This window comes from Dipodomys spectabilis, unplaced genomic scaffold (genome assembly GCF_019054845.1).
Source record: "Dipodomys spectabilis isolate Male_0828 unplaced genomic scaffold, ASM1905484v1 ptg000573l, whole genome shotgun sequence".
Classification (NCBI taxonomy): Eukaryota; Metazoa; Chordata; class Mammalia; order Rodentia; family Heteromyidae; genus Dipodomys; species Dipodomys spectabilis.
The window spans coordinates 533,694-550,570 of NW_024871250.1; the positions used below are offsets into that span (position 1 = coordinate 533,694).

The 16,877-nt window shown below is 60.6% G+C and overlaps 1 protein-coding gene across 2 annotated transcripts; it reads left to right on the forward strand.

The window, feature by feature from the left end:
* Positions 1-461: 461 nt before the first annotated feature.
* On the forward strand, positions 462-15,030 carry Rasal3 (RAS protein activator like 3). Of its 2 annotated transcripts, XM_042670701.1 has the most exons (18): positions 462-540; positions 675-1,052; positions 4,351-4,487; positions 4,594-4,675; positions 4,792-4,853; positions 5,384-5,454; positions 6,007-6,133; positions 6,234-6,332; positions 7,388-7,930; positions 8,264-8,408; positions 8,633-8,777; positions 10,978-11,214; positions 11,305-11,506; positions 11,619-11,737; positions 12,943-13,312; positions 13,563-13,720; positions 14,389-14,455; positions 14,558-15,030. In XM_042670701.1, the coding sequence occupies exons 2-18, from the start codon at positions 686-688 to the stop codon at positions 14,699-14,701; spliced, it is 3,075 nt and encodes a 1,024-aa protein (XP_042526635.1). In that variant the 5' UTR covers positions 462-540; positions 675-685; the 3' UTR covers positions 14,702-15,030. The 2 variants fall into 2 exon arrangements, with proteins under 2 accessions (XP_042526635.1, XP_042526634.1); XM_042670700.1 differs by lacking the exon at positions 462-540 and having other exon boundaries at positions 668-1,007.
* The last annotated feature ends 1,847 nt before the right edge of the window (positions 15,031-16,877 follow it).

Consider the following 16,877-nt stretch of genomic DNA (forward strand, 5'->3'; position numbering starts at 1 on the left):
TCCTAGCAACTCAGGAGGCTGAGATCTGAGCATCACAGTTAGAAGGCAGGCTGGGCAGGAAAGTCCGTGAGACTCCAATTAACCAGCAAAAAAACAAACCAGAAGTGGAGCTATGGCTTAAGTGGTAGAGCACCAGCCTTGATGGCAAAAGCCAAGTAGGATTGCCAGACCCTTGAGTTCAAGCGCCAGTACCAACACACACACACACACACCCCAAACAGTTTCTCAACACAGGTAAATCTATCTACACTCCGGATAGAGAGGATGAGAATTCCCCTGCTCTACCATACGGCCATTTCTCAGGGAAGACAATGGGGCTCAGAGAGAGACAGAGACACGGAGAGAAAAACTGCTGCCTCAGCCCTTGTTACTAGAATCGGGCGCTGCCACCCCCCTCCACCCCTGCCCGGCATCCTGTCCCCGACCGTCAGTGGGACGGACAGACAGGGTCACGTGGAGTTGGGGTTCAGCGGGAGGAAGCAAAAGCAGGTACGAGGCGCTTGCAGAGTCTGGAGCTGATTGAAGGTTCAAAAAAAGCAAGTAAGAGGGGACCCCCCACCCCCTTTCCACATGAGCTCACTGGGAGGCAGCGCTGGGAACCGACAGGAGGGTAAGGTGAGGATGGCTTGTGGGCAGACACGCAGCAGGACTGTCTTCTCTTCCTCCTCCTGTAGGACTTCCACCCATGGACCCACCACCGCCAAGCCGGGACTCCCCCACCCAGCCAGGGGCCCCCTCTCCGCTGGCACCCTACCGCTGGCACACAGGAGGGGCCCGGGAGAAGGGGTCTGCAGGGTCCCGCTGGGGTCTCCTGGCCGGCTGGGGGAGGGCACTGAGCCACCCGGAGCCCCCGGTGAACAGCCAGCCAGCTCGTCGCTCCCTCTTCCGTCGGGTGCTCTCCGCACCCCCCAAGGAGTCTGGAACCAGTCGCCTGCGGCTCTCCAGGACCCTGTGGGGGAGGCCTAAGAACCCATCGCCCGGGCCTGAGGCCGAGCCGGAGCCTCCAGGTACGGGGCTCGCTTACCCGGGGCTGGCCCAGCCGGAGCCTCCAGGTACGGGGCTCGCTTGCCCGGGGCTGGCCCAGCCGGGCAGCCGGGTGCCCGAGTTTCATCTTTGTCTGCCCCTAGAACATGGAGCTCTCTCGACACAGGAAGTTGTGGGGAGAAGACCAGCCCCACAGGAAGTGGCTGGGGCCCCGCTCGCCCTCTTCCTTCTTGCCACCTAAAGTGAGGTGAAGCGGGGAAGCAGGGGAGACTGTGAGCAGGGGGTGTCTGCCCTGAGGAAAGGACCGGGGAACAGCCCCCAGGAGGATGGGACTGTCCCCCCTACATTCAGGGGTCCACACCCGGCACCTCCTTGTCTGTGTTAGTATTATTATGTGTTTGGCCAGTCCTTCCTGAGGCTTGAACTCTGGGCCCAAGCACTGTCCCTGAGCTTTTGTGCTCAAGCTAGTGCCCTGCCACTTGAGCCACCACAGCTCCACAAACAGCTTTTTGCTGGTTCATTGGAGATAAGAGTCTTAAGACATTCCTGCGTGGGCTGGCTTCGAACCTGAGATCCTCAGAGGTCAGCCTCCTGAGTAGCTGGGATGGCAGGTGTGAGCCACCACAAGCAGCCTGCAGCTCTGATGAGGCACCTCTTTAACCCTTTGTGTAGAATACACAGAGAGGGGGAGGGAGGGAGCTTTTAACAAGCAGACTCGATCCTCTGCTGCTTACACACCTCCTACAACTCCTTATTCCTCCACCCCCGCTTTGCCCCAAATCCTGCACTATTCTCTTTTTGGGTCTTCCATTGCAGCCTCTGCTCTCTTGAGCCCTTCTAGTACTTTCTTTTCTTTCCTGGGACCTTGCTCATCTCAGAGTTATAGATGGGACTCTCTCCCTGTCACCTTCTCTGCACGACAGAAGCCAACTGGCTCAAGATCTAATTAATGCAAATGGATGCAAATTAATGTAAATTTGGGCCTTCCTTGGCCCTCTGCCCCTCACCTCCTCTTCCCCAAGGAAGAGCCCTCCCCTACCCAGAAATTCTGTATTCTTGTCTTAAACTTAGTATGCTTTCCATAGTAGATTACCCATCTCTGCAGGGAAACAATGGCTCTAGCCTCTGGGTTTTGTTTGTTTTGCCAGTCCTGGGGCTTGAACTCAGGGCCTGGGCACTGTCCCTGAGCTTTTGTTTTGTTTTTTGCTCAAGGCTAGCACTCTACCACTTGAGCCACAGCGCCACTTCCAGCTTTGTCTGTGTATGTGGTGCTGAGGAATTGAACCCAAGGTTTTGTGCATGCTAGGTAAGCACTGTACCACTGAGCCGCCTTCCCAGCCCTGTGTTTTGTACACTGTCTCTGTTAGAATTCTGAGTTTGAAGGTCAGTTTGAGTATTAACAAACTAGGTTGTATTATGATACTGAGCAAGTCACTCTTCCTCTCTGGGCCTCAGGGTTGATTTGTTTTTCAGTTTCATTTAGTTTTGATTTCTCAGTGCCAAGGATTGAACCTAGGGCCTTGTGTTGGGCTGTGTCTGTAGTTGTTTTTTTGTTTGTTTAATGTTATCTTTTCTTTTTTTTTTTTGGGTCCAGTCGTGGGGCCTGAACTCTGGGCCTGGGCGCTGTCCCTCAGCTCTTCAGCTCAAGGCTAGCACTCTACCACTTGAGCCACAGCGCCACTTCTGGCTTTTTCTTTTTTCTTATGTGGTGCTGAGGAATCGAACCCAGGGCCTTGAGCATGCAAGGCAAGCGCTCTACCACTGAGCCACCTTCCCAACCCCTGTTATCTTTTCTTGTGCAGGTTCTAGGGCTTGAGCTCAGAGCTTGGGCAATCAATGTCCCTTAGCTTTATCTCTGAAGGCTGGTGCCACAGCTCCACTTCTGGTCTTTTTGCTCGTTTATTGGATTTTTTTTTTCCTGGCTGGCCTGCCTTCAAACCATGATCATCAGATCTCAGCCTCCTCAATAGCTAGAATTAGAGATGTGAATCATCAGCACCCAGCTCCGCTTCTTCTTTTTTTTTTTTTTTTTTGCCAGTCCTGGGGCTTGAATTCAGGGCCTAGTCACTGTTCCTGAGCTTCTTTTGCTTAAGGCTGGCACTCTACCACTTGAGCCACAGAGTCACTTCCAGTATTTTCTGTGTCTGTGGTACTGAGGAATTGAACCCAGGGCTTCATGCGTGCAAGGCAAGTGCTCTACCACTAAACCACCTTCCCAGCCCCCTGCTTCTTTTCTTTTTTTTTCTCAGTCGTGGGGCCTGAACTCAGGGCCTGGGCGCTGTCCCTCAGCTCTTCAGCTCAAGGCTAGCGCTCTACCACTTGAGCCACAGTGCCACTTCCAGCTTTTCCTGCATATGTGGTGCTGAGGAATGGAACCCAGGGACTCATGCGTGCAAAGCAAGTGCTCAACCACTGATCCACCTTCCCAGCCCCTTGCTTCTATTTTTTTTTTTAAGTATTGTTTTGGAGACTGAATCTCATTACCATTGTCTGGGCTAACTTGAACTCTCCATCCTCCTAGCTCTATCTCCAGAGTAGCTTGGATGGCAGGAGTGAACCACTGTGCCTGGCTTTGGGCTCAGTTATAATAATCCTTTAGGGGCTGGGAAGGTGGCTCAGTGGTAGAGTGATTGTCTTGCATGCATGAAGCCCTGGGTTCAATTCCTCTGTACCACATAAGCAGAAAAATCTGGAAGTGGCGTTGTGGCTCAAGTGGTAGAGTGCTAGCTTTGAGCTAAAAAGCTAATGAACAGCACTCAGGCCCATAGTTCAGGCCCAGGACTGACACCCCCCCAAAAAAAGTATATATATATATATATATATATATATATATATCACCAAGAGCTGATGGCTCACACCTATAATCCTAGGTACTTAGGAGGCTGACATCTGAGGACCATGTTTAGAAGCCAACCTGGGCAGGATAGTTTATGAGGCTCTTCTCTCCAATGCACCAGTATGAAGCTAGAAGTGGAGCTGTGGTCCAAGTGGATGAATGACAGCCTTGAGTGGAAAAAAAAAAAAAAAGGACAGTGCCCAAGTCCTGAGTTCAAGCCCCAGCACCAGCTCAATAACAATAACAATAATAATTAACATACCCAGTAATAAATGCTAATGCCAATGCAAATATGAATGTGTTCATATAAATGGAATTAATGTTCGTGGTAATTAATGCTAAATAACATTAATAGGTAATAAACATAACAGCCTCTTTAGTAGTGGCGTCGGAAGGGTTGAGAGGGCCACAGGATGTGGTACGGGTAGGCCTGCGGGGTAAGGACTCCCACATGAGCCTTGAAGGGAAGAGGGTGCCCCGAGCAGGAAGAAAGGGGCTCCCAGCCCCCCAACCCCACCTCCTCTTCCCAGAGGCCGAGCTGGAGCCACAGCCAGAGCCACCAGTGTCACAGATCCCCGAGGCCCCCAGCCCTGACGTGGCCGTCTGGGACATCGGAGGGTTCACCTTGCTGGATGGAAGGCTGATGCTTCTTGGGGGAGAGGACGAGGTGAGTGGGGGGGACTGAGAGGGAAGGGGCTGGAGGCGGAGGCAGGGGTGGGATGGGAGAGGGACTCTCTCTCTGTCTCTCCCCCTCCCCACCCATGGGAGAACAGAGTCCCCGGAGGAGGCCCCGGGCTGGAAGCGGAAGCTCTGAAGGCAGTACGCAAGCTTTCCTGGGGAAACTGAGGGAGCCAGGTGAGTGGGGGAGGTGGGGAGGCTGGGGGGTGTGGGATCTGTCCCAAGTGGGTCAGGACAGGAGAGGACAGACCAGGATTCCAGGCCCTGACTCCTAACTCTGACACCACCCACAGATCGAACCCTGGGGAAGCCCAGTCTAGAAGCTTCTGGCTCCAACCACGTTCACAATGTGCGGGTAAGACAGCCACCGGGGAAGGGTGGAATGCGGGCAGAGGTAGCCCAGGACTCCCAGTTGCTCAGAGCCGCAAGGAAACTTTTGCTGTGTGATCTGGCACGGCTGCTGAGCCTCTCTGGGCCTCTGTCTCTGCTGTGTGGCACACGTCGGGCTGAGGAGAGAATTTCCCTGTCTGGGCTTGAACTCGGGGCCTTACTCTCTCACTGGGCTTTTTCTCTCCCCCCCCTCAGGGCTGGTGCTCTCCCACTTGAGCCACAACTCCATTCTACCTTTTGGGTGTTTCATTGGAGATGAGAATCTCACCGACTTTCCTGCCTAGGGCTGGCTTCCTACTGCAATCCTCAAATCTCAGCCTCCTGAGGAGGCGTGAGCCACCAGTGGCGTCCAGATTTTTTTTTTAAGTTGCTGTTAGTACAGTCTGAGTTTGGGTTTGGGCTATCAACCAAACCCAAGCCAGGGGTCCCCCCGGGAGAGGGGGCTACACAGGAGTCCTGTTCTGTCTAGTTCACATTGACCTCCCCTTCCCTTAGGGGTTGCTGAAGAGAATCAAAGAGAAGAAAAAGAGCAAATTGGAACTGGGAGCCAGTGCTCTCCGGGATGGGTAAGGGCCTGCAGGGGTTCCAACCTGGTCTCGCCTCCTTCTCCTCCTGCTGTGTTCTCCTGGGTGCTCTGCCCCGGGTCAGGAGGCAGCACTTTCCTGACGCGGTGAGGAGGAACGCTCCTAAAGCCCGGGAGCTCAGCAGCCATCAGGGAAGGGGTTCTTCCTCGAAGATCCGAGGGACGAATGGAAACTTAACTTAGCTAGAAATGGAGGGCAGGGGAGAAAGCATGCCCACTAAAAAGGAACAGAGAGCTACAGAGGCCAGGAGGCCGCGAGGGACGCGAGGAAAGACTGTTGTAGTGACTAGAGCTCAGAAAGCCAGGCACCAATGAGGTCAAGTTTGGGAAGAATGAGAACCAAGCTGGAAAGGGCTGGAACCAACCAGAAAGAGCTGGGTCTAGCCCCAGAAAACGATGAGACCGAGGACAGCAACGTGGACTCCGGTCCTTCGTCCTCTCCCCTCGGGCGGCGGGGAGGGAGGGCAGGAGGGAGGGGGGGACGGTCGCTGGATCCCCTTGCTCTCCCCCGCTCACCCCACCCCCTGCCCCGCAGACCTCCCAGCACTCTGGGATCCAGGGAGTCGCTTTCCATGCTCTCCGAGTTGGACCTGGGAGCCGAGCGGGATGTGCGGGTGCGGCCGCTGCACCCCAGCCTCCTGGGGGAGCCCTACTGCTTCCAGGTAAGTCCTCCCGGGTCCCACTCCCCCGGAGAGTGGCTCCACCCGACCACACACGCGTGGATCATTCACACACAACCCCCCCTCCCGCCTCCACGCGCAGGTGACGTGGGTGGGCGGGAGCCGCTGCTTCTCCTGCCGATCCCGCGCGGAGAGAGATCGATGGGTAGAGGACCTGCGCCGCCAGTTCCAGCCCAGCCAGGTCAGTCAGTGCCAGGGGAAAAGGCGCCTCGCGAAGCCCCGCCCACAACCGGGCCACGCCCACCGGACGGCGCGCCCACCACAGGCCACGCCCAGCGTGAGCCACGCCCAGCACGAGGCCACGCCCCTCCGGAGGCCATGCTCAGCGTGAGCCACGCCCCTCCGGAGGCCACGCTCAGCGTGAGCCACGCCCAGCACGAGACCACGCCCCTCCGGAGGCCACGCTCAGCGTGAGCCACGCCCAGCACGAGGCCACGCTCAGTGCGAGCCACGCCCAGCACGAGACCACGCCCCTCCGGAGGCCACACTCAGCGTGAGCCTTGCCCAGCACGAGACCACGCCCATCCAGAGGCCATGCTCAGCGTGAGCCACGCCTAACACGAGGCCACGCCCCTCCCACTCCACCCAATTCAAGCGCCCTCCTTCCTTTCCATTTGCTGTCATGCAAACCGAACCTGACACGTGTGTGTGCGCGCGCGCGCGCGCGCGCGCGCGCGTGTGTGTGTCTTGGGGCTTGCAACTCAGGGCCTGGGCGCTCTCCCTGAATTCGTTTTTTTAAATTTTTGCTCCACGACTGGAGCTCTACCACGTGAGCCGGTTTTCTGGTGGTTCAGTGGAGATAAGAGTCTCTCGGACCTTCCTGCCCAGGCTGGCTTTGAACCACGATCCTCAGGTCTCGGCCTCCTGAGTAGCTAGGATGACAGGCGGGAGCCCCTGGCACCGGGCCAGTTCCATTCTTTTTTTCTCTCTTGACTTTCTGGTGGTTGCTTGGAGATCAGAGTCTCAGGGCCTCTTCCTGCCTGGGCTTGGCTTCCAACTGCAATCCTCAGCTCTCACTCAGCCTCTTGAGCAGCTGGGATGACAGGCGTAAGCCTCTGAACTATTTGCCCCCAATGTCTTGCCTACCAAATAGTCTCCAAGACCTCCCCCCCCTCAGTCCCCACCCCTTTATATCTCCCGGGAGAGTTAGGATCCTCTGGATCTCCATGACTCACCCCTGCTTCCCCCGGGGGCGCCTCCGAAAGCTTCCCCCATCCCTGTCCATTCCGCCCCCAGGACAACGCCGAGCGGGAGGAGACGTGGCTGAGCGTGTGGGTGCACGAGGCGAAGGGGCTGCCGCGGGCGGCGGCGGGGGCCCCCGGCGCGCGCGCCGAGCTGTGGCTGGACGGCGCGCTGCTGGCGCGCACGGCGCCCCGGCCCGGCCCGGGCCCGCTCTTCTGGGCCGAGCGCTTCCACTTCGAGTCGCTGCCGCCCGCCCGCCGCCTGTCGCTGCGGCTGCGCGGCGCGGGCCCCGCGGGCGCCGCTCTGGGCCGGGTGTCGCTGGCGCTGGAGGAGTTGAGCGCGCCCCGCGCGCCCGCCGCCGGCGTGGAGCGCTGGTTCCCGCTGCTCGGGGCGCCGTCGGGGGCCGCGCTGCGGGCGCGGATCCGGGCGCGACGCCTGCGCGTGCGGCCGTCCGAGCGCTACAAGGAGCTGGCCGAGTTCCTCACCTTCCACTACGCGCGCCTCTGCGGGGCGCTCGAGCCCGTGCTGCCCGCTCAGGCCAAGGAGGAGCTGGCGGCCGCCATGGTGCGCGTGCTGCGGGCCACGGGCCAGGCGCAGGTGAGGCCCGGGGCCGCAGCGCGGACGCTCGGCCGGGGTGGACCGACCAACCCCCGGGGCTGGGCTGGGGAAGGTGCGTGTGCAGCCTTGCCTGCCGGGGGTGGGGCCGGGACCTGAAGTGGACCTATCAGGGGCGTGGCCTGAGCAGAACCTGTCAGGGGCGGGGCTCTGTGTGGGGCGGGGCCTGAGCCACACGAATGAGGGGCGGGGCTCCAGCTGCTGTGGGCGGGGCCTGAGCAGTACCTATTGGGACGGGCACCTTGAGGGGCGGGGTCTGAGCCACACCAGCGAGGCGGGGCCTCATCCCAGTCTGCGTCTCTACCCTCTGCTCAGGCCTTGGTGCAGGACCTGGGCACTGTGGAGCTGGAACGCTGTGGAGGGCGTGAGGCGCTGCTGTTCCGGGAAAACACATTAGCCACCAAGGCCATTGATGAGTACATGAAGCTGGTGGCCCACGACTACCTCCAGGAGACCCTGGGTGAGCTGGGCCTGAGCACCCCAGAGAAGGTCTAGGAGGCTCCTGCTCACCTGGATCATGGTAGTGGGTGGTGCTGTAGGGTGTTGGGATCTGGATCTGGGGGACAACGGGGTGGAGAGCTGGGAGCTCACCACTGCTGTTATATATGCCTGGGGAGTAAGTTGGAGATGGGGGTATGGTGGATGGAGGTCATCAGGGCTCTGGTCTCTCTGTGTTGGCTACAGGACGAGTTGTGCGATGTCTCTGTGCCTCCACGGAGGACTGTGAAGTGGACCCCAGCAAATGCCCAGCCTCAGAGCTACCAGAGCACCAGGCCAGACTCCAAAAGAGCTGCGAGGAGGTCTTTGGAATCATCGTCCACTCCTACAAGTGAGAATCAGAGCCCTAGCGCCTGACTTCACCCCTTCTTTCAGCCAGGGTGGTAACCTGAACCTCCCCCAATGAAGGTCACCAGATAGGATGAAGGGCATCCAATTATTTGGCATTATTAGGGGCATAGTTATACATCATTAAGTATTCACCGTTTGCCCAGCATCAGTGACTCCACCTGGAGGATTAAGGTGGATGGCCAATCCAGACAGAAAAGGTCGGGAGATTCCTTCTCAATTGAGAGATGGGTGTAGTGATGTGTCTTTTACTCTAGGTACGACAAGAAGGCTAAAATAGACCAATCCAGGTAGACAGCAAGACCCTATCTCAAAAATAACTAGAATGCTGAGTGCTGGTGGCTCATGCCTGTCATCCTAGCTACTCAGGAGGCTAAGATCTGAGGATGGTGGTTGGAAGCCAGCTTGGGGAGGAAAGTCCAGGAGACTCTTATCTCTAATTAACCAGTAAAAACAAAAACAAAAACAAGGGGCTGGGAAGGTGGCTCAGTGGTAGAGTGCTTGCCTTGCATGCATAAGGCCCTGGGTTCCATTCCTCAGCACCACATAAGCAGAGAAAGCCGGAAGTGGCACTGTGGCTCAAGTGGTAGAGTGCTAGCCTTGATCTGAAGCGCTGAGGGACAGTACCCAGGCCCAGAGTTCAGGCCCCACAACCGACAAAAAAAAAAAAACAGAATTATGAGTGAGCTGTGGCTCAAGTGGAAAAGAGCCAGCCTGAGGGAAAAAGCTAAAGGTCCTCAGTTCAAGTCCCTAGATCCTCACCAAAGATGAAAAATAAAAAATTAGGGCTGGGAAGGTGGCTCAGTGGTAGAGCACTTGCCTTGCATGCTTGAGGCCCTGGGTTCGATTCCTCAGCACCACATAAGAAAAAAGAAAAAAGCTGGAAGTGGTGCTGTGGCTCAAGTGATAGAGGGCTAGCCTTGAGCTGAAGAGCTGAGGGACAGCGCCCAGGCCCAGAGTTCAGGCCCTATGACCGGCCCCCCCCCCAAAAAAAAATAAAAATAAAAAATTTAATAAAATCTCAATTCCAATTAGAACTACATCCTAAGTTCCTAACCTCTGCCTCCACATGCCCTATGGGCCCGATTCTAAGTGTAGAGACTCCAGAAGTTACCATAATTACTACAGTATAAGCCCTGGCTCCATGGGAACCTATAGCCCCAAGCATTATATTGTTCTAGATGCCACCAATCCTAGAACCCAGACCCCATGTTCAATGGGAAAAGAGCCTACACAGTTCACGAATCATTTTCTGGCACAAACCATGCTAGATGGCACAAAACATCCTACATGTTTGACTCCTGACCTTATGATCTTTGCCACTCATTATTTGTGTGTGTGCATGTGTATGCACGTACACATGTGCACATCCATGTACCCAAGCATGTGCCAGTCCTGGGACTTGAACTCAGGGCCTTGAAATCTCACTTTGCTTGTTCACTCAAGGCTGATTGGTGTTCTACCCCTTGAGCCATGAGCCATACCTCCTCTTCTAGCTTTTATGCTGGTTAGACAAGAGTCTTCTTTTCTTTTTTTTTTTTTTTTTGGGTCCGGTCGTGGGGCCTGAACTCTGGGCCTGGGCACTGTCCCTCAGCTCTTCAGCTCAAGGCTAGCACTCTACCACTTGAGCCACAGCGCCACTTCTGGTTTTCTAGTGGTTTATTGCAGATAAGAGTCTCCCAGACTTTCCTGCCCGGGCTGCCTTTGAACCGAGATCCTCAGATCTCCTCCTGAGTAGCTAGGATTACAAGTGTGAGCCACCAGCGCCTGGCTTCTTTTCTTTTCTTGTTTTTGTCAGTCATGAGGCTTGAACTCGGGGCCTGGGCGCTGTCCCTCAGCTCTTCAGCTCAAAGCTAGTGCTCTATCACTTGAGCCACAGTGCCACTTCTGGTTGTCTGGTGGTTTATTGGTGATAAAGAATCTCACAGACTTTCCTGCCCAGGCTGGCCTTGAACTGTAAATCCTCACATCTCAGCCTCCTGAGTAGCTAGGGTTGCAGGTGTGAGCCACCAGCACCTGGCAGATAAGAAGCTTTTGAGCGTGTCTGCCTAGGCTGGCTTCTCACTGGGCTTCTCAGATCTCAGCCTCCTGAGTGGCCGGTGGTGTGAACCACCGGTGCCCACCTCAGTCATGATCACAGGCCCGTGGCCTCCTCCTCTCACCACCGCCCTTTCTGTCCCCAGCTGGTTCCCAGCAGAGCTGAGCGCTGTGTTCTCAGGCTGGCGAGAGGCATGCAAAGCACGAGGTTCTGACACGCTGGGCCCCAGACTGGTGTGTGCCTCCCTCTTCCTGCGACTCCTGTGTCCCGCCATCCTGGCACCCAGCCTCTTCGGCCTGACTGCGGAACATCCAGCACCTGGCCCGGCCCGAACCCTCACGCTGGTTGCCAAAGTCATGCAGAACCTGGCCAGCCGCGCCCCGTAGGTGCCAGGAAGCTGGAGAGGAGGGCAGTGCCGGGGAGCGGGGAGCGAGTGACTCTCCTGACTCTCCCAGCCTGGCTCCTATCCCAGATTTGGTGAGAAGGAAGCCTACATGGACTTCATGAACAGCTTCCTGGAGGACCACGGGCCCGCCATGCAACACTTCCTCGACCAAGTAGCTGTGGTAGATGTTGACGTGGCACCCAGTGGGTACCAGGCCAGTGGCGATCTGGCTCTCCAGCTGGCAGTCCTGCACGCCCAGCTCTGTACCATCTTCTCGGAACTCGACCAGGTGTGGCCTGAGCCCGGAACTTGCATGCAGGGGAGGGGGAGGGACTCAAGCTGGGAGGCTCCCTCTGAGCCCAGAGACGTTGCCAAGCAGCCCTCTGCTTTCCGCCTCCCAGACCACCTGTGACAACCTGGAGCCACTGCCTACCATCCTGAGAGCCATCCAGGAGGGCCGGCCCGTGCCCGTGTCTGTGCCCATGCATCTGCCACCGCCTCATACCCAGGCCCAGTGCAGGTAACCTCAAGTGTCTTCCGGATTCTGATGGCAGGAGGGGCGGGAGAGGGAGTGTCATGCTCGGATGGGGGTCCAGGGTTGGGGGTGAAGATGGGTGATGGGAGGGGAAGGGACAGGGCATGTTAGGGTCAGTGTCGCAGAGGCTAGGGATGGAGATGTATAAGGAGACAGGGTCTCTTTTGGAATATCATGTGATCAGAGGACAGGCAGTCATGGCAGACTTGAAGCCAGTCATATCAGATCTCTGGGGTCAGAGAGAGAGAGAAACAGAGGGTTTCAAAACAGGCATCGGGTTGATCTTAGATGTTTGAATGGAGTTGGTGGTCATCAAAAGTGTGTGTGGGAGCTGGGCGCCAATGGCTCACCCTTGTCATCCTAGCTACTCAGGAGACTAAGATCTGAGGATCACGGTTCAAAGCCAGCCCAGGCAGGAAAGTCTGTGAGACTCTGATCTCCAATAAACGACCAGAAAAGCGGAAGTGGCGCTGTGGCTCAAGCGGTAGAGTGCTTGCCTTGAGCTGAAGAGCTGAGGGACAGCGCCCAGGCCCGGAGTTCAAGCCCCCCACCCCAAAAAAATGAGCGTGTGGGGGCCCAAGGTTAGACTTCCATCAGACAGGAGGACATTTGCAGGACTGGTTGAGCTCTGCCTCCAAGTGTTCACTGATTGGTCATTGCATCATAACTGTGTCAGGCTCTGACCCAACCCGGCTTCAGAAACAACTAGGCCCCACCCACCAACCTGGACCAGCCCTGCTCCCACTCTAACCCCCACCCGGATCTCCGGACGGATAATCCACCGGGAGCTGGAAGAGATTTTCTCAGTAGATTGGGGTCTGGTGTTAGGGGTAGGATCAGGTCAGGGAGCAAATTAGGGTCAGGCCAAGGGTCCCCTCAAGCCGGGCACCAGTGGGCCAAGCCTGTCACCCTAGCTGCGGAGGAGGCGGAGATCGGAGGAGAGCTGTTCAAAGCCAGCCCGGGCAGACCGATCGGAGAGACGCTTATCTCCAATCAGCCAGTTAATTAAGAGTGGAACTGTGGCTCCATAGCTGGCGCACTTAAGGACAGGGTGAAGTCTGGGTCATGGGTGAGGTCGCAGGTGTCAAAGGTCAGGGGTAGGGTCATGTCCGGCCAGAGGTCGGTATGGGGAGGGGGGGATGGTCCTCAGGGACTCGTTGAGGGTCTGACCTTCCCGGGGCCGCCCCCAGCTTCTCCGCAGGGGAGAAGCCCGGCTTCCTGGCGCCCCGAGACCTGCCCAAGCACACCCCGCTCATCTCCAAGAGCCAGTCACTGCGCAGCTTCCAGGGCGCGGGGAGCTGGGCCCGCCCCCCGCCGCGGCCGCGGCCGGTGCAGCGCACGCAGAGCGTCCCGGCCCGCCGCCCCGCCCGCCGCCGCCCCTCGGCGGGGCCCCGGCCGCGGCCCAGGGGCTCCCCGCGCACGGGGCCCGCGGCCCGCGGCCGGCCCTGGACCGGGGCCTCCGCCTCGCTGCCGCGGAAGCCGTCGGTGCCCTGGCAGCGCCAGCTGGACCAGCCGCGGGATCGAGACCAGGCGCTGGGCCCGCCCCGACCGATGGGAAAGGTGAGATCCTGGCGAGGGTTGGAGCCCGGGGGTGGACGGCAGGCGGGGGACTGGACCCGGCCTGAGAGCGGACTGAAGGCTAGGCAAGACTGCGCGCTGGTACTGCGCTCCGTGTGCTGTGTGACCCCAGGTCTAGCCTAAACCTCTCTGAGCTCCGTTTCTCCCGGCTAGGAAGACCGAGCATAACTCAAGACTGCGGGTGAGAGGAAGGGGCGGGATTACAGCTGTTGTTCCCCGCCCCTTCCCGCAGCTGGCTGAACTACAGGGCGAGGTGGCCGCGCTGCGTGAGGAGCAGAAAGCGCTGTCTCGCCAGGTGGAGTCGCTGAGCTCCGAACTCGGGGCCCTGGCCCAGCAGCAGGAGCAGCTGTGCCGCCAGCTGCAAGACTTGGACTCCCGGCTGCGAGCTGGGTGCGCCCCGCCCTCCCCGCTAGCGCCGCCCCTGGACGGCCCATCCACCAATGAGCGCTCCCTAGGCAGTGCCTGCGGCGGCCACGCCCCCTCCCCACAACATTGGCCCAGGCACTGGAAGCCACGCCCCTGGGAGGGCCATCCACGTGGCCCCGCCCCTTGGGCAGGCCGCCTACATAGCCTGCTCAGGCCCCGGACCATCCTCTCATCCCAGCCCCACCCCTCAATCAGCCCCCTCTGGGTGGGCTGAGATCAGACCTCAGTGGAGGGGGGGGATCGTCTCTGGGTGGGCTTGAGATCAGACCTCAGTGGAGGGGGGGGATCGTCTCTGGGTGGGCTGAGATCAGACCTCAGTGGAGGGGGGGGATCGTCTCTGGGTGGGCTTGAGATCAGACCTCAGTGGAGGGGGGGGATCGTCTCTGGGTGGGCTTGAGATCAGACCTCAGTGGAGGGGGGGGGGGATCGTCCTCAGCCAGGCAGGATCCCGCCCCAAACTGGTCAAGCTCCGCCTCCAAGTGTCGATTGATGGGTCCCTCCATCCCATCAAACCTGGCTCTGATCAACCCCTCTGTACACTTAGGCCTCGCCCCCCTTCAGTTCTTGTCTTCTGAATCTAATTCCACAGTGGAAGCCACTGACCTTCTTTCCTACCCCTTGACCTCCAACAGGACCTCAAAGTTGGATCTGAAGGACGATGGTCTTCCAAGCAATGAAGACCACAGGCCGCCAAGTCTGGTGAGCCTCCTCGGGGAGCCCCGGGGCCGTCCGTGCGGTGGGAAGTAGGGTTGAGGAGACCAGACTCTGCCTTTCAACCCACCCCCCTGCCTCCCTCCCCAGCACGATCGCCTGGCCGAGATGGAGCGGACTCAGGGCCAGCTGCGGGATGTAATCCAGAGCCTGCAGCTTGTTTGGAGGACAGCAGCTTCCCAGGGCCAGCCTCTGCCCCTCCAGGCTCCCTGCGTGAATGGGGACTCCACCTGAGCTGTCTGTCCACCCCACGGGGCCTGGGAGCCACCACCTTTGGGAGGGGGAGGCGATGATCCATAAAGATCTTGGGCTGCTCAAGTCATGTAAGATGGCCTGAACGTGAGGAAGGAGAGGTGCGGGCCACGGGGCTGCCCGGTAAACATAAAACTGAGCTCCCGGAGAAGGGGCATGCCGGAGATGTTCACATCAACTGTGCGGCCTTGGGGCCATCTCCTGAGGGCCTCCATTTGGGCATCTGTGAGAATGTATGTCTATGTATATATTCACACAGGCACGGGAGAACCCTTGGACTCAGGTATTCAATAAAAGCCATCGCTCACCAATCATCCGTCCACCTCTGTTGCATCTGCACTCCCCGGGCGCATCCCTGCCAATGCCAAGTGCAAACCACAGGATCTTCCCGTCACCTCCCCTGAAACAATAGCTCTGTCCTGGCAGAAGAAGCCATTGGTTTGGGACGCTGGAGGAAGGCAGGGTCGGCCGGCCTGACCTTCCCGCGGTGTGGGTGGAGAAGCCAGGGGTGGGTGTCCGTCTGTCCCTGTGGAGGAGGGGTTAGGCCAGGATGGATGGATCTCTCTAGAAAAGGCCTGGCTCTCGGGACGTGATAGACGTGATAGAGCCCGTGGGGAGAGCGGGGGTGGCGCGTGCTGGCGTGCGGGGTCCCCGGTGGGAGCCGACCTGGGACCGTCAGGCGGGAAGACACCAGTGGACGGCCGGCTGCTTGGGAGGCGGGGGTCAGGGTCGGCCACGCGGGGGACGGGACACGCGGGGGTCAGGGTCGGCCACGCGGGGGATGGGCCCGGCGGGGGTCAGGGTCGGCCGCCCGGGGGACGGGACACGCGGGGCGGCGGGATGGGCGGCCGGGCGCATGCCGGGCGTGGCGGGGGACTGCCCGCCGAGGCCCGGCCGCGTGCCGTCCCCGGGGGGCCCACGCGGGCCCGGGCGGCTCCTCCGCCGGCCCCCGGGCCGGTGCTCGGGAGCGCGGGGTTGCCGTGGTGACAGGCCCCGCCCCGCCCGGGGCCGCGCGCGCCCCGGGCCCCGCCGGGCCACTCCCAACATGGCGCCGCGCCCGGCGCGCGGCCCCGGGGGGGGGGGCGGACCTCCCCATCATGGCGGCGCGGCGGGGCTGTCGCGCTGAGGTCACGGCGGCGCGCCGGGGGGGCGGGGCGGCGGGGGGGGGGGAGCGATTTAAAGGGACAATGTCCCCCCGAGCGGCGGAGGCGGCGGCGGCGGCTGCGGAGGCCGCGGCACCGTCCCCGGGAGCGGCGGCGGCGGGAGCGGCGCGCGCCGGCCGCACGCAGGAGAGGAAGCCCCGAGCCCCGGCACCCAGCCGGGGACGCCGCCTCCCCGGTGAGGCCCGGCCGGGCCCCGGGGCGCCCCGCGGGCGGGGCGGAGCCGGCGCGGGGAGGCGGCGCGGGGGGAGGAGGGGAGGAGGCGGAGGGGGCCGACCGAGGCCTGGCCGGGCCGGGGCCGGGCGGGACCCCCCGGGGCGGGGGCGGGGCCGCGGGGGCGGGGCCGGGGGCGGGGCCGGCAGGTGGGGGAGGGGCGGGGGTCGCGGGCAGGTGTCCGCCCCCCCTCGGCGCGCGCGTCCTGCGGGGTCTCCCGCCCCGAGGTGCACGGGCGGCGGGCGCATCCCGAGGACCCCGGCCCCCCCCTCCCGGTGCACGGGGACGGCGGCGGGGGGGGCGGGCGCCCCACTGCGACGACCCCGGGGTGGGGGGTCCCGCCGGGGCGGAAGCCCCTTCCCCGCGCCGCCAAAGTGCTCCGAAGTTGGGGCGCAGGCTGCGCCCGCGGCCGTGCGCCCCGCGGGCCGGCCCGGGCGGGAGCCGGGCCCCAGGGCAGCGCCCGCCTGCAGGCCCGAGCGGCCCCGCCCCGCCGCGGCCGCGGCTCCGGGAGGCGCCGCTCCTGCCCTTCACTTTCCGCCGTTACCTTGAAGGTATTGATGGGGGCACCCGCACCCCGCGGCCGGGGGCCCCGCGCCGGAGCCGTCTCGGTGGCGGGCTTGGGGGCGGGGGCGCGCGGGGCGCGGAGGCTCCCGGTGCGGAGACGCGGAAAGGGCTCCTAGAGGGGTCACCGAGGCTGTGGTTGGGGTGAAGGGGTTCATGCTGGGGGGTTGGTGGTGAGGGAAGGATGGGGGGGCGTGGGAAAAGTGCAAAGGTCAGGGGGGGGG

Bases quoted from the DNA above. Each gene is read 5' to 3' on its own strand.
- Rasal3 (XM_042670701.1), top strand. From the start codon at position 686: ATGGACCCACCACCGCCAAGCCGGGACTCCCCCACCCAGCCAGGGGCC. The intron at 4,676-4,791 runs GTGAGTGGGGGA...CACCACCCACAG, and splicing joins GGGGAAACTGAGGGAGCCAG to ATCGAACCCTGGGGAAGCCC. The intron at 4,854-5,383 runs GTAAGACAGCCA...CCCTTCCCTTAG, and splicing joins ACCACGTTCACAATGTGCGG to GGGTTGCTGAAGAGAATCAA.